Here is a 26,880-nt window from a genome sequence, read left to right as displayed (position 1 = left end):
GGAGTGTCTGTGAGAGAGTGTATATGTGTGTGTGAGTGTAATGTTGAGAGTATCTGAGAGAGACTGTGGATGTGTAAGAGTGAGGATGTATGAGAGTGAATGAGTGAGGATGTGTGAGAGTGAATGAGTGAGTGAGACCACATTTACCAACATCTTCATGCACAGGTTCAAACAAGACTTCTTATCTATGCAGGACCTCCAATCAACATTATGCACCAGATACATTAACAACATTTTCTTTTTCTGGACCCATGACGAGGAGTCACTGATAAATATACACAGTGATATCAACAAGTTTCATCCCACCATCAAACTCACCATGGACTATTCTCTACTATCTGTCTCATTCTTGTACACATGCATCTCCATCAAGGATGGGCACCTCAGCACCACACTTTACCGCAAGCCCACAGACAACCTTATAATGCTGCACTTCTCCAGTTTCCACCCAAAACATTAAAACAGCCATCCCCTATAGACAAGCCCTACATGTACACTGGATCTGTTCAGATGAGGAGGAACATGACGGGCACCTGGAAGTACTCAGGGATGCCCTCATAAGAACGGGGTACGATGCGCAACTCATCGACTGCCAGTTCCGACGTGCCACAGCAAGGAACCGTAATGACCTCCTCAGGAGACAGACACGTGCTGCAGCTGACAGGGTACCCTTTGTTGTCCAGTACTTCCCAGGAGCTGAAAAACTACACCATGTTCTTCACAACCTGCAACACATTATCAATGAGGATGAGCACCTCGCCGAGACCTTCCCCACACCTCCACTGCTCGCCTTTAAACCACCAAACCTCAAACAGATCATTGTCCATAGCAAACTGCCCGGCTTTCAGGACAACTCCATACAACCCTGTCATGGCAGGCACTGCAAGATGTGTCAGAGTGTGGACATGGATACCACCATTACGCGTGGGGACACCTCCCACCTTGTGCTTGGCAGGTACTCATGTGACTCAGCCAACGTTGTCTATCTCATACACTGCAGACAAGGATGCCCCGAGGCATGGTACATTGGTGAAACCAAGCAGAGGCTATGGCAACGGATGAATGGGCACCGGACAACAATCAACAGATAGGAGTGTTCCATTCTACTTGGAGAACACTTCAGCAGTCCAGAACTTTCAACCTTGGACCTTCAGGTGACCATCCTCCAAGGCGGACTTCGGGACAGGCAGCAGCGAAAATTGGCTGAGCAGAGGCTGACAGCTAAGTTCGGTACCCATAGGGAGGGCCTCAACCGGGACCTTAGGTTCATGTCACACTACAGGTGACCATCATTGCACTATACACACACACACACAGAGACTCCTACATACACACACAGACTTAGATCCCTTTATACTCACACATACACATATACACTCTCTCTCACAAACAGACAGACAGAGACAGACACACACACATAAAAAACACGTTTGTGGGTTGAATTTGTACTTGCAGATTTACAATGTACTTTGCTCAAAAACTGCATGAATCCATGCAAGACTCTGAACTCATTTTTTAGATTAGAATCAGTTTAAACATTATGGCACAGACAACAGAACACAGGGGGCTAACACCTTCAACATCTTATCTGGGCTGACACCAATTGTTACAGTTAACCTAAGAAGGTAACTTTTAAAAAAAGTTTTGTGATTTACGTATGAAAGAAGTGAAACTAACATGGTCATTCTAACAGATGAGAGACTTAACAAACAATCAAGGCATTTTTCAATGTATAATTTCAGTTACATCACACTGTAAACTTTTGCTATAAATTCTGTGTCCTACAATTGTGTACTCCACAACCACCTGATAAAGGAGCAGTGCTCCAAAAGCTAGTGCTTCCAATTAAACCTGTTGAACTACAACTTGGTGTTGTGTGATTTTTAACTTTGTACACCCCAGTCCAATACCGGCATCTCCAAATTATGTAGATACAGGTTGTCCTGCTGTAACATGGCGGTTGTGTTCCTCTGCAACCTTGCGCTATAGGAAATCACGTTATGAAAACTGCTATGGAAAATCATCCTGTAAAAGACTGCTAATAGAAAATCACTATATCCTTTCAGTAGAAAGTTTGCATTACCCAAACAACGTCCACAATTCATCAATCACGTAATAGCCAATTTGTGCTGATGAATCGTGCATTGTAACAGAATGACTTGCAAGGTTGAAGTAGGATAGGAGGCTCACATAAAGCATAAACATTGATAAAGACTAAATGACCAAATACCCTGTTAACAGTGATAAATTTACACCCAAAAATAAAGTAATATTTATAGAATACACGGAAGCTAATTGCTTACTGTGCTTATGTCAACTGAAAAAGACCCAAATAATCCCACTTTGCAGCTCTTGGTTTTACAGGTGTTATGGCACCTCAAGTATAAATTCAAATTTTTTTTTTTATTAAATGCGATGAAGGATTCTTCCTCTGACCTGCAACTTGAAGTTGTAGCCTCCTACCACTTTGAATGAAAGGAAATACTGAATGGCACGGCATTTCATTATTTATGACCTTACATTATTTTCAAAAGATGAGTAACAAAAATGATAAAAAGATTGAAAGCATGCAGACTAGGACTGAAAACTTTTCAATGAGGATAATTAAGATTCCTTATGTTCCTGGCTGCACAGCTAACACAGATATAAAATCAGTCAGTGACAGGGCTGAAAGATTTAACCTTTATTTGGGCAAGGGCCGATTAGATTGGAAGATAATTTATTTAGTTAGTTTATATTTTTATAATAGAAATACATTTTATAATAGTTCAATTCTAAAAAAGGGAAAAAAGACAGAAACCAGGAAACTCCAAGCCAGTTGGCTTAACATCTGACAAGAGAAAAATGTTAGAGGCTACATTGAAAGAAGTTATAGCAGGGGCTTTAGATAAATTCAACGTAATCAGGCAGAGTCAATGTGCTTTCGCACTGGAAAATTCATAATTTACCAAATTGGAGTACTTTGAGGAAATAACATGTCCTGTGGACACAGGGGAACTGTAAATGTACTTAGATTTCCAGAAAGCATTTGATGAAGTGCCACATCAAAAATTATTGCAGAAAATAAAACTTTATGGTGTAGGAGCACAGAATATTGGGATGGATTGAAGATTGCTTACTGTTAGCCAACTAGAGAGTGGGCAAAAACTGACCTTTTTCAGGATGGGAGATTGCAATGAATGGTGTTCCATTCGGATTAGTGCTGGAACCTTAACTACTTATAATTCCTAAAACTGATTTGGATGAATTGATGGAATGTACAGTTGACAAATTTACTGATGAAACAAAAGGTAGGTAATGAAAAGGAAGATAAAAAGAGATAAGTTTTGGAGTGGACATACGAGGCTACAAATGATATAGATAGGTTTCGGGGCGGCATGGTGGCTAGCACTGCTGCCTCACAGCGCCAGCGACCCAGGTTCAATTCCCACCTCAGGCAACTGTCTGTGTGGAGTTTGCACATTCTCCCCGTGTCTACGTGGGTTTCCTCTGGGTGCTCTGGTTTCCTCCCATAGTCCAAAAACAAATGTGCAGGCTAGGTGAATTGGCCATGCTAAATTGCCCATAGTGTTAGTTGAAGGGGTAAATGTAGGGGAATGGGTCTGGGTGGGTTGCTTTTCGGCGGGTCGGTGTGGACTTGTTGGGCCAAAGGGCCTGTTTCCACACTAAGTAATCTAATCTAAAAAAAAAGTGACTGGGCAAAAATGTGGCAAATAGAGTATAATGCGTGAAAATGAGAAACTGTCCATTTTGGCAGGTAGAATAATAAAGTATATTATTTAAATAGTGAGAGTTTGCACAGCTGAGACACACAGGGATCTGCAAATTGCAAAAAGCTAGTATGCAGATACAGTAAATAATTAGGAAAGCTAATAGAATTTTTTTGCAAGGTTAGTTTGGACTTCAGTTATTTATGGCATTGATGAGATGACAGTTGGAGCATTATGTAGAGTATTGGTCTCCTTATATGAAAAAGCACGTAAATGCATGGAAAGTCAGAGAAGGATTGAATGTGTTATCCTCGGAGGAAGGGTTGGATAAAATAAACAAAATACTGCAGATGCTGGGGATCAGGAACAAAAAGAATGTTGGAGAAACGTAGGTGCTCTGGCAAAATTTGTGGACATCAAAACGGGTTTCGCTTTTGAGACCTATATAAAACCCTTCTTTCAGTGAGTCATATTAATTTTGTTTCTCTCTTTATAGATGCTGAATTCCTTCAGCACTGAGTTTTTGTTTTGGACAGGATAAACTTGCATTCAAGTAAGGAGCAACTTGCTTGAAACATACAAGATCCGAGAAGTCTTGGCAAGTTCGATATGGAGACAATGTTTTCTCTTCTGGAAGAATAGGCAACTAGGGGTCACTGTCTAAAACTAAAGAGGCCAACTATTTAAAACAGTAATGTGATAAATTTTTTTCTCATAGGTAGAATGTCTTTGGAACACTTTTCCTGAAAAGGTGGTGGAAGCAGAACCTTTGAGAACATTTGTATGGCAGAGGTTAATAGATCCCTGGTAAGCAAGGGGATGAAAAAGTTAATCAGAGGTAAGTAGCAGAATTGACTTGTGGTTACAATCAGAGCAGCTATGATATTTTTAAATAGGACAGCAAGCTTAAGGGGCTAAAAGGCCTGTTCCTTCCCCTTGTTCCTTTGTTTGTACATTTGATTTATTTCCTGTGGAACAACTTCTACTTTCATACTGGTTTAATAGCCATGCACTTTAATCAATGCTGTTTCGCTTGGAAAAATTAAGTGATTCTGGTACAAAATCTCCAGTGCCATCAACACTATAAAACAAATGACTCTAAAACAGGCTACAATGTTAGTATAAAAATTACCAGTGTATTAAATTTTCTAATTCATCAAAGCAGATATGTAAAGCTTTGCCCTTCAGTTTTTTGCTGATGTGGTCTACGTTTTTCAGACATTCATAAACCATCTGCAAAATAAAATTATTCAGGAATGACATTACAATTATTGTACATTCATACTTTATTTACCTTAATAGAGCTGACTAAATTTACAAAACGTATATAATGTAATGATTCACGAGATCAGTGAGTAAGTGGTGACTACTATACAAGATACCAGACCCACTCTTATTGTGCTGACATTAGGGTGAATTGTCAGCATCTTCAAGGATGAATTCCATCTAAGAAACATTTCCCTTTGGTGGAGGGATCAATGACAGGAGGCAGAAGTTTAAGCTAAGAGGTGGGATGTTTACAAGAGATGTGAAGATGATGGGAAACCAGGCCATGATGCCTGTAAGGGCAGTAGAGGCAGACATGTTGATAACATTTTAATATTAAGATGTATACTTGTGATGCCAAAACTATGGGCCAAGTGACTACAAAACCATAACAAACAGAAACAGGAGTAGGCTGTTCAGCCCCTTGAACCTGCTCCACCATTAAAAGATCATGGCTCACATGATTAGGTTGGAAAATGGGTCAGGTGGTTGTTTTCAATCAGCGCAAACTTGATGGGCCAAATGGCCCTTTTTTATGCTGTAGACTTTTATTACTTTCCTTCACCTTAAAGTTTTAAAAAAGGAAAACAAAACAAAAACAAAAAAGAACTTGAAAGTTCTAGTTGGAACTGCTGTTCAAGGTTTGCATAAACATTTGTAGCTCAGGTGTTAGTTGTCGTAGTTGTGGGTTGTTGTCACATGTTATTTTCTCAACTTCATCCCTGTCTCAGCTCATTTTTTAACTCAAATCCTTGTCTGTACCATCTCCCACATTGTACCCTCTACAGAGGCTCACTGATACATCTGGTCTCCAATTTTAGATGATCTTCCATTTCTAACAATACTTAATCTACCATTGGCACCTGTGCCTTCAGTTATAAAGGCTCAAGCTCAGGAGTATTCTTCCTATACCTCTCTGACTCTGCAACTCACTATTCTCCTTTGAGGCACCTCTTAAACCACACACAGAATAGAATCTTAGAACCTCCCAAGTGGATGCAGGCTATTTGGCCCACCAGCTCCACACCAACACTCCAAAGACCATCCCCACCCAGACCCAACCCCCTACCCTGCATTTCCCATGGCTAATCCACCTAGCCTGCATATCCCTGGACACTCTAGGAAATTTAGCATGGCCAGTCCACTTAACCTGCACATTTTTGGACTATAGGAAGAAACCACTGAGAGGATATGGGAGAATATGCAAACTCCACACAGACAGTCACCAGAGGCTGGAATCAAATCCAGGTCCCTGGCGTGTGTGGCAACAGTGCTAACCACCAAACCACCTTGCCACCCTAATGTGCCCAGCCCAAACTTTGATTACTTTTCACACCACTACCTCACATAGTTCTTTGTCCCACTTTGTTTTATAAATGTTCCTGTGAAGTGCCTTGACCTTCTTATAATCAATAACAACTTTTTTCGAAAATAAGAAACCTGAAATTTCATTATTTACTGGAAGAATGAAACCATGAGATTCAACACAAAAATTACTACTATATAAAATAAAAAAAGAATCAAACAAAACAAGCACTAAACTATCTTAGTGGATCTTCTACTCTCTAAAACACAAAGTCAACATTATAAACATATTCATGAGCAAAGTGCAATTGATTGCAAGCTATCAGGTTATGCATCAATGGCAGAAATAGATAAAACAAGTCTTACAAATGGTCTCAGCAATCAGGTCAATCTGTTGGATATAGGTTTGCTTGCTGAGCTGGAAGGTTCATTTCCAGACGTTTTGTCCCCGTACTAGGTTACATCTTCAGTGGGCCTCAGGCAAAACACTGCTGATAATTCCTGCTTTCTATTTATACATTTGGGTTTCTTTGGGTTGGTGATGTCATTTCCTGTAGTGAAGTCACTTCCTGTTCCTTTTCTCAGGGGGTGGTAGATGGGGTCTAACTCGATGTGTTTGTTGATAGAGTTCCGGTTGGAATGCCACGCTTCCAGAAATTCTCATGCGTGTCTTTGTTTGGCTTGTCCTAGGATGGATGTGTTGTCTCAGTCAAAGTGGCGTCCTTCCCATTGGCCCATCTGGTCCAGATCCTGTTGTAATCGGAGGTAACCTTCTTCACTGTCCACTACATCTCCAATTTTGGTATCATTTGCAAACTTACTAACTATACCTTTTATGCTCACATCCAAATCATTTATATAAATGATGATAAGTAGTGGACCCAGCACTGATCCTTGTGGCACTCCGCTTGGTCACAGGCCTCCAGTCTGATAAGCAACCCTCCACCACCAACCTCTGTCTTCTACCAATGAACCAGTTCTGTGTACAAATGGCTAGTTTTCCCTGTATTCCATGAGATCTAACCTTGCTAACCAGTCTCCCATGGGGAACCTTGTCGAATGCCTTACGGAAGTCCACAAATATCACATCCACCACTCTGCCCTCATCAATCCTCTTTGTTACATCTTCAAAAAACTCAATCAAGTTTGTCAGACATGATTTCATACGCACAGAGCCATGTTAACTATCCCTAATCAGTCCTTGTCTTTCCAAATACTTGTAAATCTTGTTCCTCAGGATTCCCTCCAACAACTTGCCCACCACAGACGTCAGGCTCACTGGTCTATAGTTCCCTGGCTTCTCCTTACCACCTTTCTTAAACAGTGGCATCACGTTAGCCAACCTCCAGTCTTCTGGCACCTTTCATCTGACTATCGATGAGACAAATATCTCAGCAATAGCCCCAGCAATTACTTCCCTTGTTTCCCACAGAGTTCTAGGGTACATCTGATCAGGTCCTGGGCCTTATATCCCCAGAGTAGGTCATGTTTTGCACCTTCTGTAGTAGCTACATCCACATACTGAATCAGAAAATTGTCTTGTACACACTTAAATTCCTCTCCATCTAAACCCTTAACACTATGGCAGTCCCAGTCTATGTTTGGAAAGTTAAAATCCCCGATCATAACCATCCTATTATTCTTACAGATAACACTTACAAATTTGTTTCTCAATTTCTCTTTGACTATTAGGGGGTGTATAATATAATCTCAATAAGGTGATCGTCCCTTTCTTATTTCTCCGTTACACCCAAATAACTTCCCTGGATGTATTTCTGAGAATATCCTCCCTCACGACAGCAATAATGCTATTCTTTATCAAAAACGCCACTCCCCCTCCTCTCTTGCCTCCCTTTCTGTCCTTCCTATAGCATTTGTATCCTGGAACATTAAGCTGTCCATCCCTGAGCCACATTTCTGTAATCACTATGATATCCCAGTCCCATGTTCCGATCTATGCCCTGAGTTCATCTGCCTTCCCGGTTAGGCCTCTCGCATTGAAATAAATGCAGTTTAATTTATCAGTCCTACCTTGTTCTGTGCTTTGTCCCTGCCTCCCATGACTGTCTGACTCACTTCTTTTCTCAACTGTACCAGTCTCGGATTGAAATCTTTCCGATCTCCTTGCGTCCCACCCCCCATCTTACTAGTCTAAGTCCTGAGCAGCTCTCGCAAATCTCCCTGCCAGTATATTAGTCCCCTTCCAATATAGGTGCAATCAGTCCTTCTTGTACAGGTCACTTCTACCCCCAAAAAGCTTCCAATGATCCCAAAATGTGAATCCTTCTCCCATTCACCAACTCCTCAGCCATGCATTCATTTGCTTTATCCTCCTATTCCTGCCCTCACTAGCTCATAACCCTGGGAGTAATCTCTCCCCTCATTCTTCCAAATACCAGTGAATTTAATCCTACTCAATTCAATTTTGCTTCATACATCAGCCTTGCAATCCCAGGAATCAAGAATACAGTGGTGCTGGAAATGCACAGGTCAGGCAGCATCTGAGGAGCAGGAAAATCGACGTTTCGGGCAGGAGCCCTTCATCAGGAATGAGGCTGGAAGCCTCAGGGGTGTAGAGATAAATGGGAGGGGGTGGGGCTGGGAGTGCAATAGTTGGCTGGAGGAAGGGGTAAAGGTGATAGGTCAGAGAGGAGGGTGGAGCAGATAGGTGGGAAGGAAGATTGACAGGTGGGAAAGATCATGAGGATGGCACTGAGCTGGAAGTTTGGAACTGGGGTAAGGTGGGGGAGGGAAAATGAGGAAACTGGTGAAGTCCACCCAGGAATCAGTCTAGTAAAACTTCGTTGCACACCTCTATTACCGAGCAGCATTTCTTAGGAAAAGGAGACCAAAGATGGAAACACAACAAGATGTGGTCTCATCAAGACCTGAGCCAAGGAGGAGATCTTCAACAGAATAGATCAGTTATTCAGAAACCCTGAAATGATGAACTGGTATTACCTGAAACTCACACATTAGTCTACAGAATCTCAAAGAAAACTTGGCAAGTTTCGATTCTCCAACTCCTCGGAGAGCAATGAACATGATCAGGTAGACTTGTGAAACCACAACAACAATTCTCTTTGTAAACCAGCGATGAAGTCACACATTTGGGTAGAGGTGCAGTGTAAAGTATTAATGTCATATGTAAATAAATATGTAAATGTCTAATTATGTAAATAAGAGTGGTCTACATCTGTGGTGCAGGATTACTTGACAAATTGGACTATGGAGAGATGGTACTATGCTTGTGAAAAGCCTTTTCCTGTACATAGAAGACAATGTTCAATAAAACGTAATGTTTACCTGCAGCCCAGGTTCAAGTAGCCTTTATCAACTCTGATCCCAAATATGTCAAGATGATAACCACAGGCTGGGATAATTGAACTTTCACATCCATTTTAACCTGAATAATAGAAGATTCCACCAGAGGGCCTGGACAGAGTATAATGGGAGAAAATATTCTCTTGAGAAAGGATTGGGAAAAGGCAGCATAGATTTAAAATAATTGGTAAAAGAAGCAAAGGCACCATGAAAACATGGTTCAGCATCTGAAACACACTGCCCGAGAGAGTGGAGGTTTAATCAAAGAAAATTAGACTTTTATCCAAAAAGGAAGAGTGTGCGCAGGGCTATGAGGAGAAGACAGTTGAGTGACACTAAGCAAATTTCATATCGGGGGAACTGGCACTGATATGCTGAGCTGAATGGCTGCCTTCACCACTGTAACAATTCAGAGATGAGAGAACTTACTGAAGTCAATGTGAGCAATGAAACCATATTCAAAAATAAAACAGCACTAAAGTCAGAAAATGACCAGGGCCTGATGACTGACACCCAGCTGAGTTTTTATTTTGAGAAATGGGTGAAAATATTGTTGGTCTTTTGCCACAATTTTCTGAATTTCTCTCAGTTTAAGACTTAGGCCAGAAAATTGTAGCAAACATAGCTCCATTATTGTAAAATGGCGAGAGGGACAAATCAGGAAAATAGTGTAATTAGTCTAACATTTGTTGCAGAAAAGTTATTGAAATATTTAAATTAAGAAAAGAGTTTCCAAGTAACTAAGGTAAATTTGAGCTGATTAGAGAGATCCATTAATGTAAAAAGACAAGTCATATCTGAGAAATCTATTTGAATGAATAAGGAACTAAGCAAATCAAAAAGTATCCACAGATGTATTTAAAACAGCAGTGCCCAAAACAAAGGCCTGTGGACTGCTGGGAGGCAACAGAGACTTTCGTGGGATCCACAAAGTAATGTGAAAGCCCTCATCGAGTGAGTCCGGCCTTAGAGGTGGACAATGTGAATAGTCAGAGCAAGTGAACAATCAGTGGCTGAAAGAGGGCTTGGTGTGAAGTAGAGTGTGTTCCCACCACACTGCACTGCCACAGTTAGCCACCTGACATCGCTCAGGATAGGAAGGGAGTGAGACTAAACTTGTCAAACAGAGCCACAGTTACTAAAGCTCCTTATGAGTTAAGCCCTTTTTCAGAGAGTGTATTTCCTTAAATATTTAAAAGTACGTGTGACAAACTACAAGCTCATCCAAATTCTATTTTTCACTTTGGCTAGGAAGACGAAGCAGAAAATCTGTCAGGAAGTGAAGAAGATTTTTCAAGCGCCATCATAGAAACGTTAGACCGTAAGACCATAAGAAATAGGAGTGGAAGGAAGGCCATTCGGCTCATTGAGTCCACTCTGCCAATCAATCATGGCTGATGGGTATTTCAACTCCACTTACCCGCACTCTCCCAGTATCCCTTAATTCCTTGTGAGATTAAGAATTTATTAACCTCTGTCTTGAAGACATTTAACGCCTCCGCCTCCACTGTGCTCCATGGCAATGAATTCTACAGGCCCACCACTCTTGTGCTGAAGAAATGTCTTCTCATTTCTGTTCTAAATTGATCCCCTCTAATCCTAAGGCTGTGCCCATGATACCTAGTATCCCCGCCTAACAGAAATAATTTCTCAGCTTCCACCCTTCTAAGCCATGCATTACCTTGTTGATTCTGCAAGGGCCAAGATTTGCTCAATATTTTCCTGAGCATGTGAAGAATTTTGTTGAGATAATTTAGGACTGTCAGTCAGACTTGCAGTGTGGTGTAAATGCCCATACCAGAAGCTACACATATGGCTGCAAAGGACCCTATTAGTCATAGAGTCATAGAGATGTACAGCATGGAAACAGACATTTTGGTCCAACTTATCCATGCCAACAGATATCCCAACATAATCTACTCCCATTTTCCAGCACTTGGCCCATATTCCTCTAAATCCTTCCTATTCAGATACCTGATGCCTTTTAAACACTCCAATTGTACCAGCCTCCACCACTTCCTCTGGCAGCTCATTCCATAAACTTATCACTCTCTGCGTGAAAAGGTTGTCTCTTAGGTCCCTTTTGTATCTTTTCCCTCTCACCTTGAACCTATGCCCTCTTGTTCTGCACTCTTCCACACCAGGGAAATGCCATTGTCTTTTTATCCTAGCCATGCCCCTCATGATTTTATAAACCTCTATAAAGGCCACCCCTCAGCCTCCAATGCTCCAGGGAGGACACCCCCAGTCTATTCAACCTCTCCCTATAGCTCAAATCATCCAAACCTGGCAACATCCTTGTAAATCTTTACTGAGCCCTTTCAAGTTTCACAAATCTTTCCAATAGGAAGGAGACCAGAATTGCGCTCAATATTCCAACAGTGGTCTAACCAAAGTCCTGTACAGCTGCAACATGACCGCCCAACTCCTGTACTCAATGCTCTGACCAATAAAGGAAAGCATACCAAATATCTTCTTCACTATCCTATCTACCTGCAACTCTACTTTCAAGGATCTATGAACCTGCACTCCAAAATGCAGCACCTCGTATTTATCAAAATTAAACTCCATCCGTCACTCCTCAGCCCATTGGCCCATCTGATTGTTGTACTCTGAGATAACCTTCATTGCACGTCTAATATTGGTGTCATCTGCAAACTTATTAACAAATCTCCTAATGTTCACATGCAAATCATTTATATTAATGATGGTAAGTAGTGTGCCATGCACCTATTCTTGTGGCATTCCATGGTCACAGACCTCCAGTCTGAAAAGCAACCCTCCACCACCACCCTCTGTCCTTTACCTTTGGGCCAGGTCTGTATCCAAATGGCTAGTTCCCCCTGTATTCCATGAGATCTAACCTTGCTGATCAGTCTATGGGGAACCTTGTTGAATGCCTTACTGAAGTCCATATGGATCACATCCACCGCTCTGCCCTCATCAATCCTCTTTGTTATTTCTTCAAGAGACTAGTCAGTCCATCATGTTTGTGCCAGCTGAATAGATTAGCCACTTGCTCCAACCCCACTTGATATCACCTGGCCTGTAATATTGAGTGTTACAGCTCTTCACCTTCAGATTCAGATTCTTCTTAAAACTAGGTTGGTGTTTTACCTTGATTACCAAACAGGGCAGCAATTTCCTGACATCTACCACAGTGTGGGTGAAAGATTTTCCTCCAGTTCCCTCTAAGCCTTCTTCCATTCTTTCTAAATCTGTGCAGTGCTAACTGACCCCTCCACTCAGGGAACCAGGTCTTCCTTGTCTACTCTGTCCAAATCTCTCATTATTTTATATGCCTGCATTAAGTCACTCGCAGCTTCCTCTATTCTAAAAGGAAACAGCCCTAGCATTCTATCTTTCCTTGCAATATACCTGCAAATTTCTTTCATATTCTATTTACAGAATTTCTGTCCTTCCTGTAATGCATTGAGAAGAACTATATACCAAAACCGCAGATGTGAATCCCAGCATTAAATCCCTGCTTTTGTATTCACTACCTTTTTTGATGAAGAAATGCATTTCATGTGCCTTCTTTGCCACCTTATCTACTTGTGCTGCCACCTTTAGAGCACTGTGGACATGTAATTAGGTTTCACTTCCTCTACCCCTCCCATTTTCCTAACATTTGTTATGTATTCTCTTGCTTTGTTTGCCCTCCTCAAATGCATAACTTCACACTTCTCTGGATTGAATTCCATTTGCCACTTCTCCAGAGATTCAGCCAAACCGTTAATATCACCTTGAAATCAACGATCATCTTGTTCACTATCAGCTATTTTTGTGTCATGTGCAAAATTTCCATTCATGCCTCCTACTTTTAGATCTAAACCATTAAGTTACACCATAATAGAAAAGCACCCAACACTGAGCCCTCTTCCCAAGCATGTAGGGCATATGGCACAGAAACAGGCCATTGGCCTTGCCCAAGATTTATGCTCCCCATAAACCTCATCCCAGCTTTTCACATTTAAATCTATCAACTCTAATACTCTACACCCTCGCCCTCATATATGGGTAGTATTTACTTCAACTGTGGTTATTGGTTCCATATTTTTATCACTCCGCATGTAAGGTCATTTTTTTTGAAGTCCCTAACAGATATCTTGGTGATTATTTTATCATCAATGGCCTCCAATTATGCTTTATGCCCCAAGAAGAAACATTTTCTCTGCATCAGCTCTCACAAAACATTTCAGAAATTTGTGACCTTCATTAGATCACTGCTCAGCCTATTTTCATTCTCCAAAGAAAAAAAGACACAACATGCCAAACTTCCTTGATAAATACTTCACCCTCGTATACCTTCTGGTATCCCAGTGTTCAGTGCCTCTATCAGCTTTTTACAATATGGTGGCTAGGACTGTAAATAATAGTCTGTATGCATACAAACCAAAACTCGGTACAGGTTTATGAGGTGTTATGCCAACTTGTGACAAATATTGGTGATCTACCATTATCACATGTAATACAAAGGACAAGACATAGGTCACATAGTACTGAAAAATGCAATAAACATTCTTAAGGCACCTAGCATCTACCAAAACACTTGCATGTCTTGGCTTAACCTAAGCAATTTGGATGAAATGCAGCATGCTTCTGTTAGTGTGTCATAATGGAAGAGAACAAAGTATGTCAAGATGGGAGTCTGCGATATGATGCTGGCATCGTGAACATGTACTTTAAAACATATCACACATCTAGTGTGAGGCATAACATAACATGTCACTTTTTTCAAAGAAAGGAAATCCCAACAAGTTACACATCATTAGTCATAGGCACACCATCAATTCAACAATTAAATATGCAAAACAGCTAGAATTTTGATAATGCATTGGAGGTTTGCCAATTCCCCTCAATCAAGTGAAACTATTTGCATCTGGAGAGGAATGTGTTATTCTCACTGGTTCTTGGCTGGCAACTTGGTTGTCTTACTGCTGGATACCATCAGTTTTCTTTACTGTGTGTGCAAAAGTGGTATCTTATTCTTTGGTCTGAGTCATTTATGTTCCTTCACAATGTAACAACATGATTGATAATTACTTCATATAACTGGGGCTGACTGCATATCTTAGAGACTTTTGCTGGCATCCAGGTATTACAATGTATTTCTGACAGTGCTCTCTCTGATACATATTTGTGGTAGTTCTTGATCTGCTTACTGATGGTATCTCTGTTTCATTCTCCTCTTAGAACAGTAAAGTCCTATGGCTCTTCCATTCTCACCACCATGGGTGTGGATTGAATCTCCCAAATAGTTATGATGTTAAGATCTTTCCATACTGGTAACAATGGCACTGTTGAGTCATTGGTATCTACCAGGTCAATGATGTCAGGAATCCAAGCTGAACTTGCACACTGGAGCTGCAAAGTGATTTCTGTGCAGTGGCACATCAAAGTTCCATCTTATAATTTGGTGAATCTTTTTCATGGGCTGTACTATGGAGTGCCACCAGTTAGGGTACACATCTGTTAATGTGTAGTGGTAATGTCAACACTAGCTCCTGCAGTTTTGGTGACATTTGATGCTGATAGGCATAAATTTTCTTCCCCTGTTAAACTGCTGAATTGATGTAGGAGATTGACAATATGTAAGGCTTAGTTATCTTCTAACATTTGCTTTTCGATTTGTTGGCTGTTTACTTCATTAATATATGCGTATATTTTGAGGAGGGTCCATGCTGCTGAAGTGGTTTGCTATGCCATTTCAGACAGCAGTTGAGAATCAACGACATTGCCTTCTCTGAAGGACATAAGTGAGCTAAATGACTTTTCCCAACAGTCAACAATGACTTCACAATTTAATAATTCGCAGCTGCAGAATTTAGTCTGCTCTATTGTTTACCCTTTCCAAAGAAAAATTAATAAAGTTGATGAGACAAGTCCTTCCCCTTTCTGTTAACAACTCAATGATTATTTACTATGCTTTTCCTTAACAGAGGCTGTGGAGAATTAAGAAGGTTAATAGATTTGTTGGAGATAAAGTTACTGTAATTCATAAGCCCAAGGCCTTCATCTGATTTTTCACTTCTGATCTTGTCCACTAGTCTGTGTCTGAGAAAAGGTGATAGGTTCCATACAGAGTATGAGAGAGTCAGACAGAGGGCAAGAGCATTAGGAGACAAAGTCTTTTGTGTGCATGATTGTAATAAAGTGTTCTTGACTTTGCGTTGGAGATGGCCAATGTGGCATTTATCCCACACCAATATGTATTCTAACACTGAAACAATATTGTTGTGATGGTATTGGGGGGTGGGGTGGGGGAGTGTGAGAGTGTATCACCTTCATATTTTGTATATCATATACAAGATGCAATGCAAGAAACTCAAACTGGTCTCTTCACCAGCACCATCCAAAACTATGACCTCTTAACACCTCAAAAGACAAGGGCAGCTCTCTTCCAAATAAAAAAAGCCACACCATCCTGACTTGGAACTTTATCACGGTTTGCTCACTTTCACTTGGTCAAAACTGCAGACTTCTTCCCTAACAGCATTATGGATGTGCATACACTCCCAGGACATGTGGTTCAAGCAAGAAGATCAAATCATCCCCTTCTCAAGGGAAATTAAGGATGGGCAATAAGTGCTGCCCTAGACAGCAACATGTATATTGTGAAAAAAGTTATAAAAAGGTTGGTAGGAAGTAACGAGTGATGTGCCACAAAATATCTGTTCAGAGACCTTAACTACTCACTGTATTTGTAACTGAGATAACACAGAGACCAAATATTTAAGATTGTCAAAAGACAAAAATTGATGGCACAGTAAATAGCATTAAGCAGGAGCAAGTACTCATAAAACATAAAATTGATAGATTAAATAAGTGTACAAAACTGTGCCAGAATGATTTAAATGCAGAAAAAAGTGTGACTTTGTTTGTGTAGAACCAAAAAAAATCATTTATTATTCAAGTGATATTGAAGCTAAGAATGTTGAAGACCCAAAGAAATTTGTGGATCTTTATACAGAGTTCATTAAAATGCAGAAGTCAGGTACAAAGCATAATCGAAAAAAGCTCATGTAATGTTAGTGGTGATAACTAGAGGGCGATGTTGCTGCAGCCATAGAAATTCCTGATATTTTCTATAACATTTTTCAAAGAATAAGTAGCTTGTTTTGGATGCTATGAAATTGTCTCAGAGGACTTTATTAGCAACTTAAGTTAATACAATACAGCAAGGTTTGTTTGAAAAAAAACCTGATAAATTGTTACAGTTTAGATCTGCATTATACTGGAGACTACACTTTAGAGGATATACTGGTACAAAAACATTAATTGCTGGAAAGAACTCAGCAAGTCTGGCAGCATCTGTTGAGAGAAAGCAGAGATAACATTTCGGGTGCAGTTCTGAGGAAGTGTCACTGGACCTAAAATGTTAATTCTATTTTCTCTCCACAGATGCTGCCAAAGCTGCTGAGGTTTTCTAGTAATTTCGGTTGTTGATTTCCAGTATCTGCAGTTTTTTGTTTATTGTAATGGCACACATTGCTTCCAAAGTCAGTAGCAAATTCCACTGCAACAACTTTCCAATACAAGTAGTAGACAGCAGGTGTAAATAGGTCAAAAAGAGTGTGGTGCTGAAAAAGCACAGCCAGCCAGTCAGGCAGCATCTGAGGAGCAGGAGAATTGACATTTTGGGCATAAGTCCTTTATCTCCAGTCCTCACTTTTTCCTAGTAGGTGTAAATCGGTCTTTTTTGGGGTGGCAAGACATAACAAGCAGTGTGCCACCTGAGCTCGGGCCTCTTTTGCTCAGACCTATTGCTGCTTTTCTTTTCATTTCTGTGTTTGTTCCACCCTCTCTTTTCTCTCTACTTACTGCTTATTGAAGAGCTCTGTCACAGTGACAGCAAATAGGCCCATCAGCATGAAGCCATGTTTGGGTTCCTAGTGGCTTCTGCTTGTCAAGGCAGTCCTAGCACTAACTGTCGGCTGCTGTAGCTGAGGTGTGTTTGGGTTCCAGCGAAGTCTGCGCATACTCATGGAGACGGAGGCAAGTTTGGGCCCAGCAAGAGACCCAGTGACATCAGCAGCAGTGAGGTGGGCCCAAAGCAGATTCATGGTGGCAGTGGAGTAGAGTTTGGGTTGGCGCAGTACCTGGCAGCATTAGTGGCATCTACATTGGCAAGATCCATCAAGGTCTCAATGGCGAGCATGTTGGTGGACGCAAGATGGCACTGAAGAGTGGCGACTTTCATGCCAGCAGTGGTGGCCAAGTGGACTAGTGTCTGGCCTCCAGGCCCATTTTCACAAGGAGGACTATAAAGTTGAACACTTTCTTCATTTTGTCCATCTCTATATTCAGTGTTTTGGGTTATTTTTCTGTGCTTTAAGATGGTTCTTGAGACTGGCGACACTTTAACATTCTTTATTGTACATTCTAACAAAATACGTGAAAATAAATCAAACCAATACTGGGATGTCAACTGTTTGCAATTTATATGGAGGCAACAAGGATTAGTGCTGGGTCCACTACTTTTCGTCATTTATATAAATGATTTGTATGTGTGCATGAGAGGTATAGTTAGTAAGTTTTGCAGATGACACCAAAATAGGAGGTGTAGTGGACAGCAAAGGTTACCTCAAATTACAATGGGATCTTGATCAGATGGGCCAATGGGTTGAGAAGTGGCAGATGGAGGTTAATTCAAATAAATGCAAGGTGCTGCATTTTGGGAAAGCAAATCTTAGCAGGACTTACACACTTAGCGGTAAAGCGCTGGGGAGTGTTGCTGAACAAAGAAACCTTGGAGTGCAGGTTCATAGTTCCTTGACAGTAGAGTTGCAGGTAGATAGGATAGAGAAGAGGTGCTGTCAGGTGGGACTAGATTGGGTTGGGATATTGGATTGGTACAGAGGAGTTTGACTGAAGGATCTGTTTCCGTGCTATACATCTCTATGACTCTATAAGTTACTTGGATGAAGGGACAGCTGCTATGTTCGCTGATGACACGATATAAGTAGGAAGGTAACTGGTGAAAGAAGTCACAAGGTAGCTACAAAAATATAGGTCGAGCAAGTAAAGAGGTGGCAAATTGAATATACTATAGGAAAATAACAAACTGCTTATTTTGGCAGGAAATATAAAAAAGTAGCATAATTTCCAAGTAGAGTGATTTCAGAGCTCTGAGATGCAGAGGAATCTAATATCTTCAGGCATAAAATCTCAAAGGGAGGGTATTCAAGCACATAAAATAATTAAGAAAGCGAATAGAATGTTATCATATATTGCAAAGAGAATTGAATACCAAGGAAGGGAGGCTTTGCTTCAGTTCAACAGAACATTAGTTACTTTGTACATTTTTGGATACCTTATTTAAGGAAGGACAGCAGTTGGAGGAGTTCAGAGAAGGTTTATGAGACTAATGCCTAACATGCATGGTTCATCTTAGGAGGAAAGGTTGCTCAGGGTTAGACTTTCATCCATTGGGAGTTTAGAAGAGGAAGAGATACGTTAGTTGAAATGAACATTGAGGCATCTTGAAAGATTAGATGTGGAAAAGAGGCTTCGTCTTCTGAACAGATCTAGAACTAGAGTGGCACGGTGGCTAGCACTGCTGCCTCAAAGCGCCAGAGACCTGGGTTCAATTCCTGCCTCAGGCAACTGTCCGTGTAGAGTTTGCACATTCTCCCCAAGTCTGCGTGGGTTTCCTCCAGGTACTCTGGTTTCCTCCCACAGCCCAAAAATGTGCAGGTTAGGTGAATTGGCCATGCTAAAGTGCCCATAGTTTTAGGTGTAGGGGACTGGGTCTGGGTGGGTTGGTCTTTGGAGGGTCGGTGTGGACTTGTTGGGCTAAAGGGCCTGTTTCCACACTGTAGGTAATCTAACAGTAGTAGATTCGCCAAGTTTAAGTGTATTTAAGTAGTCATTGGATAGGCATAAGAACGTACATGGAATAGTGTAGGTGGGATGGGCTTCAGATTAGTATGACAGGGTGGCACAACATCGAGGGCCGAAGGGCTTGTACTGCACTGTAATGTTCTATGTATGAATCACTATTTAAAAATATCAGAGGCTGTCCATTTAGAACACATTGGGTGATTTTTTTTCTTGGAGAGTTACAAGGTTTTGGAACTCTGTTCCCGAAAAAGGATGGTGAAGCAAAGTATTTGAATATTTTTAAAACGTATAGGTGGATAGATGGTTGTTAAGCAAAGGTTTGAAAAAAGTTACCATCTGGGCAGGTAGGACTGTGGATTTGAGGTTAGTCAGATCAGCCATGATTTTATTGAATGACAGAACAGGTCCAATGGGGTGAATGGCCTATTCCTGTTCCTGACTGACAAGTCTGTAGGTAAGGCTCCTTTGACAGTATCTTCCAAACCCATAAAATCTTACTATCCAGGCCAAGGGCCACATGGGAGTATCTGCAAGCTCCCCTCTAAATCATAAATCACGCGTGGTTCCGGATTAACGTTCTTTCATTATTGCTGAGGAAACATCCTGGAATTTTCCTCCAAACAGGACTGTAGGGTGCATCCACATTCCAACAGTAGTTCAACAAGCCAATCCCACCACCACCTTCTGAACTGTAATTACAGTTCCAGAGAACAAAAGGAGTTCCAGAGAAAGAACATTCAAAATTGCTCTATTAAAAATTTTAAATCGGACATTGATAGATTTTTGTTAGCTAAGCATTAGAAATCAATAATGTGGATGGCATTAGGTTACTGGTCAACTCTAATCACAATGAACCTTTGAACAAGCCAAGAGTTGCTGAATGGCTTTCTTCTGTTTGCATATACTGAAGTATGGAATGTTGGGATGCTTACCTGAGTGATATCATAGGCCATATTAGAATGGTAACAATCCATCATTAATTCTGGCTCTCGGGTTTCAAATTCAAGCAATTTTGTCTTCTCTTCCTCCAAAGAATTTTTCATCCAGTTTGAAATTATCACCTGTAAATTCAGAGGGCCAAAATTCTCTCACTTATAAACCTTGACATTTGATGTGACTTTATGATTGAACTACACAGATTCAATAATTTCAGGTGATTGTTAAATTTACAGTTCATAGAATATTAATGTTAAAATGTTGACTCTTTTTTCATCTTGTAATAGCTGCGCACATACTATCACTTCCTTTGTATAAGCAAATCTAGTTGATCACTAGAACATCTGTCTCAGAACAGTTCAGCTTCAATGATAGCAACCTATTATAAATTAACAAACTTTCAAAAAATTGAGAGTGTTTAGGCCTTGAAAAATACCAATTAAAATCTTAACCGACAGATCAAGAGTTGATTTGATTTATTGTAGTCACATGTACCTATGTATAGTGAAAAGATTTGTTGTGTGAGCAGTACAGGCAGATAATAACAAACAAGGACATATAGATCATATGGTGCTTAGATAGAGCAAGGCATATGATTACAATAAGCTGGTATTTATAGGTTTCAAACAGTTTCACATCTTTAGTTGTCCACACAAGTTCTACAAACCTCCTACTTGTCAACACTGAGACTTGTCCAAGTGCCATCAGAGAAGGATAGATATCACCTTACACTTTGGTCAGTGTGCCATGTCATTGGTATATCCAGCATTTAAAATGATTATGCTATGCAAACTCTCTGGCATTTCTCCCCCTCAAGGTTCATGCCTATCATCTATACTACTGTATAGCCGACATAAAGAAATCATAACCTATGCACAATCATCAGAGGAGGAGTTATTCAGCCCTAAAACAGGGTCAGGGATTCTTCTTCCTGCTTGTTGCTGGAACACATCTACAAGTGATAGAACAGTGGGCAGCACAATAATCATAGCATTCTCAATGCAGAGTGTGACCATATATTGTGATGAAATTTGTTTATGCTACAAAAATTGAAGCACACAAGAATATGGAGGTTGAGAACTAATTTGTTCTTTATCTCTTATTTTTACCATCTTCTATTGATTTTCCTGTGCATTTACTGAAACACTGGGGGATTTCTTATTTATTCAGGGTGGGAAAATTGCTGAAATCTAGTGTTGCCATCACTAATAGCTCTTTTGTGCAGTTAGTAACAGATCATTTTCTCTAAGAATAATGTGGATGTCTGAGAATCCCTATTTGACAATGTATGGTTTTTTTTAAAATGTGTAAATCTTTATTTATATTCCACCACCAGGAAGAAAGGAAACACTTGAGTGACCGGGGCAAGCCTGCATGATCAATGAAAGGGAGGGCAGGGATTAAAAATAGAGTTGGAACGTATGGAATTTAACTCCCGGACCTGCAATTGTTTATTAATGTAGATAATAGCTTAGGTGATGTTCTATCACAGTCATGTGAAATTTGTACTGCTTCCTTTCATGTTAAGTCAAAGAGTGACGGAACCATTGCAAACGTCATGTGATGAGTATCATCGTGCATCATGCACATTCCTGGTAAGTGTAGATGGAGCTCAATATTGAAGGGAGTACATCTACAAATGTGAATGTGCTTATTAAGCTGTAATCTTTTCAAAGCGATCTGTCCTCCATGTCTTCAGGTTGTTCAATTTCAGATGAGTATGGATGGAGACTACCATGATCTGTGCTAAGCCTGAAGTATTCCAAATATTGCTTGCTTTCCTCACTGATGAATCACTCCATTGTCATGAAGTTTAATTGTTTGGGCCATTAAAGCCTCTGCAAAGAAACCAAGAATTTGAAGGCACTTGGAACGGTGGTACCAACCACAGATTAGATTACTTACAGGCCCAACAAATCCACACCAACCCACTGAAGCGCAACCCACCCAGACCCATTCCCCTACATTTACCCCTACACCTAACACTACGGGCAATTTAGCATGGCCAATTCACCTAACCTGCACATTTTTGGACTGTGGGAGGAAACCGGAGCACCCAGAGGAAACCCACGCAGACACGGGGACAATGTGCAAACTCCACACAGTCAGTCAGTCGCCTGAGGCGGGAATTGAACCTGGGTCTCTGGCACGGTGAGGCAGCAGTGCTAACCACTGTGCCACTGTGCCGCCCACTAACGTTTTAGAAAAAGTATTTCACTGGACATAGAAAGTGAAGGAGATTAATGGTGTCATAGTATTGTCGTCAGACTATTAATACATTGCTAGGATCTCTGCTACGTGGACTAGGACATTGGTGGAATTTGAATTTTTAAAAAAATGTTTGGAATTATAGGTTTAACAGTGACCATGAAACCATTCTTGACTTTAAAAAAAATACAATCTAATGCCATTTAAGAAAGGAAATCTGCTGTCTTTTCTTGGTTACACCTACAAAGATGCCAGACCTATAGCAAAGTGTTTGACTTGTGACTGCTCTCTGAAATGGTCAAGGAAAATACTCATGAAGCCATCAACAAGAAGAAAAAAAGAAAAAAAATGGGACTGACCACCTGGCATCAACCTAGGCACCATAAGCAACAACAGCTAACAGCCTTGTCCACCCTGCAAAGCCCTCCTTGCTAAGTTCTGGGAGCTATTAGTAACATTAGGGGAGTTGTTAAACAACAGCCAACATGGCCATAATCACAATCAGACCTTACATGCCCCAGGTAACACCATCATCCCTGGTTATGCCTGGTCCCAATAGCAGGACCACTCCCCTTATCATAGATGCTCTATCCATGACAGTATCAGTAGGTGTGACCACCACACAGTCCTTAGAGATCATGTACCCCCACTGGGGATAATTTCCATCATGCCATGTGGCACCATCTCTGTGCTAAATAGAAAACAAAAGTTTCAAACCCACTGCCTGAATATTGCATTACTCTGAGGCCGAGGGATCAAGTCTGGGTCAAAGGGCACGCCACGATCAGCACCAGGTGTACCTAAAATGAGGCATCAACCTGGTGAAGCTGCAAATACAGGACTACTTGTGTGCCAAAACAGCATAAGCAGCAAATGACAGATAGGACTATGCAATTCCACAAACAAAGATTAGCATCTAAGCTCTCCAGAGTTGCCAAATCCAGTCCTAAATAGTGGTAAAAGGATTAAACATCTCACTGAAGGAGTAGGCTCCACAAATATCTCCATTCTCAAATGGAGAGAGAGCCCAAACAAGTGGAAACGACAGGGCTGAAACATCTGCATCAACAACTGCCACCACAACCTTCAGCCAGAAGAGCAGAGTTAATGCGCCATCTCAGGCTCCTCCAAAGGTCCTGAGCAGTACAGATGTGAGCCTTCAGCCAATTACTTCACCTCATGTGATGAAGAAATTGCTGAAAGCAATGAATGCTGCAAAGGCTATGGGCTCTGAAACATACTGCTAACAGTACTGAAGATTTATGCTCCAGAAATATAAACACTGGCATATTCCAATAACATTTAAAATTGATGAGTGTTATTCTGCATATAAAATTCAGGACAAATCCAACCCAGTCAATTACTATCATGTTTGTCCACTCTTGATCATCAGTAAAGGACGGCACAGTGGCTCAGTGGTTAGCACTGCTGCCTCACAGCAGCAGGGTTCTGGATTCTATTCCCACCTGTGTGTGTGTGGAGTTTGCACATTCTCCTCCGAGTGCTCCGGTTTCCTCCCACAATCCAAAGATGTGCAGGTTAGGTCAATTGGCCATGCTAAATTCACCCCAGTGATAGGTGCGTTAGTCAGGGGTAAATATAAGGTAGGAGAATGGGGCTGGGTGGGTTTCTCTTCGGAGGAGTAGTGTGGACTTGTTGGGCTGAAGGGCCTGTTTCCACACTGTAGAGAATCTAATCTAATCTAAAAGGGATGGAAGAAGTCATTAATAGTGCTGTCAAGCAGCACTTACTAAACACTGATGCTCATTGGCACTAGAAAAATCAAAAATAAGCTTCTGACTTCATTACAAACTTGTTTTAGGATGGACAAAGAGCTGAACCCTTGAAGGGAGGCAATACTAATTATTCCTTTTCACTAATGGGACATTAAGATACCCTGGCAAAACTAGAGGCAGGAGAATCAGGGGAAAAACTCTCCACTAGTTGGGAGTCACATCTGGCATAAAGGAGAATGGCAGTGGCTGTTGGAGGTCAGTCATCTCAGTTCCAGGACATCTTTGAAGGAGTGCCTTAGGGTAGTGTCATGGTCCCAACAATACTTCAATTAACTTTTCTCTATCATCAGGTCACATATGGTAATATTCATTGCCAATTCCACAATGGTGAGTATCTTTTGTGACTCTGACACTGAAGCAGATCATTTTCAAATGCAGCAAGACATGGGCAATATTCAGATTTGGGCTAACAAGTAACATTTACACAACATCCATTTCCAAGAGCAGACATTTAATGACATTACTATCACTGAATTCCCCCACCAGTAACATTCAGGGGTTTATCATTGACCAGAAACTGAGCTGGACTAGCCATATAAATAATGTGGCTAGAAGAGCAAATCAGATGTTAGGAATCCTGAAGTGAGCAACTTATTTCCTGATTCCCAAAGCCTGTCCTACAAAGGCACAAGTCAGGGGTGTGATGGCATACCCTCCAACTGGCTGGATGAATGCAGCTCCAACAACACTCAATTAACTTGACACCATCCAGACCAAAGTGGCTGACTTGATATGAAATTTCCAAGATTCATTGCTGAAATTGGCCACAGCTCCTTAGGCCCCCGTTTCTGAACCTTTAACCTACTTAGAAGGACAAGGGCAGCAGACAAATCATATCATTATCACCTGCAAGTAACTCACTCCTTTCACTTGGAAATAAAATCATCATTCCTATAACGTTGCTTGGTCAAAATCCTGGAACTCACCCTCGGCAATTAAAACCAAAAATCAGATTCTACCATGTCCCGTGGTAGGATTTCAATCCACAGCTCCAGGGCTTTATCTGGGTATCTGGATTACTAGCACAACAACAATATCATAACTCACCTCCTGACTCCCCGAAGCCTGTCCATCATCTACAAGGCACAAACCAGCAGTGTGGTGAAAAATTCTCCACTTGCGTGGTAGGACTGAAGTGCCAACAACATGCAAGACGACTGACATGGATGTGATGAATTGTCACATGGAGCTTGTTGCAGCCATTCAATCTAAACAGTCTGGCATTTTTGTCCTTAAAATTTTTCCACAAATGTCAATGGGTTTTGATCAGTGTATACAGTTGTCTCTGATGCATTGCCAGCAATATAAACACAGAAATATTGTAATGCCAACTCCAAGCTTAAAGTCTTTCTCCACCGTTGAATATTTCTGTTGATCAACATTCACCTTCCTGGAAAGATACCAGATGGGTCTGGCTACTAAGGATAGCTGGTCGTGTCGTTTTGTGGCTAGTTGGTGTTCATGGATGCGGATCATTAGCTGTCTTCCTGTTTGTCCAATGTAGTGTTTTGTGCAGAACACCATGAACACCAACTAGCCACGAAACGACATGACCAGCTATCCTTAGTAGCCACACGCAGATGACAAGCAACATGAGTTCGACTGGGACAACACTATTATCATAGGACAAGCCAAACAGAGAACATCCAAGGAATTCCTAGAGGCATGGCACTCATCCACAGATTCAATCAATAAGCACATCAACCTGGACCCAATATACCGACCACTACAATGGAGAGCTGGAACTGACAACCGGAAGCGGCAGAGACAAACCACTACAAATGCCGGAGGAAACATCACAGAAGCGCTTCACAGGAGGCTCCCAAACACTGAAGATGTCACCTAGACAGGGGACGAAACGTCTGCAACACAAATTCCCAGTTCGGCTAACAGAACTTTTTTTCATCTCTGTACCAAACCAAACTGATTGGAGTCCGGCCCCTCTGAAAAAAAAGGACAGTCTTAGAGCCAAGGAAGAGCTTATAGAAAAAAAAAGAGACTAGCTTTGTGACAAAAGAGTTGCCGATCAGTGACTATTCGCGTGCTTTAGAGATCAGTGTTGGGACTGCAATTATGCACAATTTACATAGATAATTTAGAGTTGGGGACCACGTATACGGTGTCAAAGTTTGTGGATGACACAAAGATGAGTGGCAGAGCAAAGTGTGCAGAGGACTGAAACTTTGCAGAGGGACATATTCCTGATGAAGGGCTTTTGCCCGAATACGGTGTCAAAGTTTGTGGATGACACGAAGATGAGTGGCAGAGCAAAGTGTGCAGAGGACTGTGAAACTTTGCAGAGGGACATATTCCTGATGAAGGGCTTTTGCCCGAAACGTCAATTTTCCTGCTCCTCAGATACTGCCTGAAATGCTGTGCTTTTCCAGCACCACTCTACTCCAGAAAAAGGGACATAGATTGTTTAAGTAAGTGGGCAAAGATCCAGCAGATGAAGTACTATGTTAATAAATGTGAAGTCATCCATTTTG

At 41.1% G+C, this 26,880-nt stretch overlaps 1 protein-coding gene across 5 annotated transcripts in view; it reads right to left on the bottom strand.

Moving 5' to 3' along the window:
• LOC122553537 (exocyst complex component 3-like) overlaps positions 1–26,880 on the bottom strand; it is a 61,101-nt gene that overhangs the window by 13,720 nt on the left and 20,501 nt on the right. For 4 of the 5 annotated variants that reach the window (XM_043697473.1, XM_043697472.1, XM_043697471.1 and 1 more), the window contains 2 exons: positions 20,384–20,512; positions 4,843–4,943 (listed from right to left, as the gene is read on the bottom strand). In XM_043697473.1, coding sequence (XP_043553408.1) covers positions 4,843–4,943; positions 20,384–20,512 — 230 coding nt within the window. The remainder of the gene's footprint in view (positions 1–4,842; positions 4,944–20,383; positions 20,513–26,880) is intronic. The other variant, XM_043697475.1, reaches the window with a different exon arrangement.

The sequence above is a fragment of the Chiloscyllium plagiosum genome, chromosome 10, assembly GCF_004010195.1.
Source record: "Chiloscyllium plagiosum isolate BGI_BamShark_2017 chromosome 10, ASM401019v2, whole genome shotgun sequence".
Lineage (NCBI taxonomy): Eukaryota > Metazoa > Chordata > Chondrichthyes > Orectolobiformes > Hemiscylliidae > Chiloscyllium > Chiloscyllium plagiosum.
This window is presented reverse-complemented; position numbering and strand designations above follow the sequence as displayed.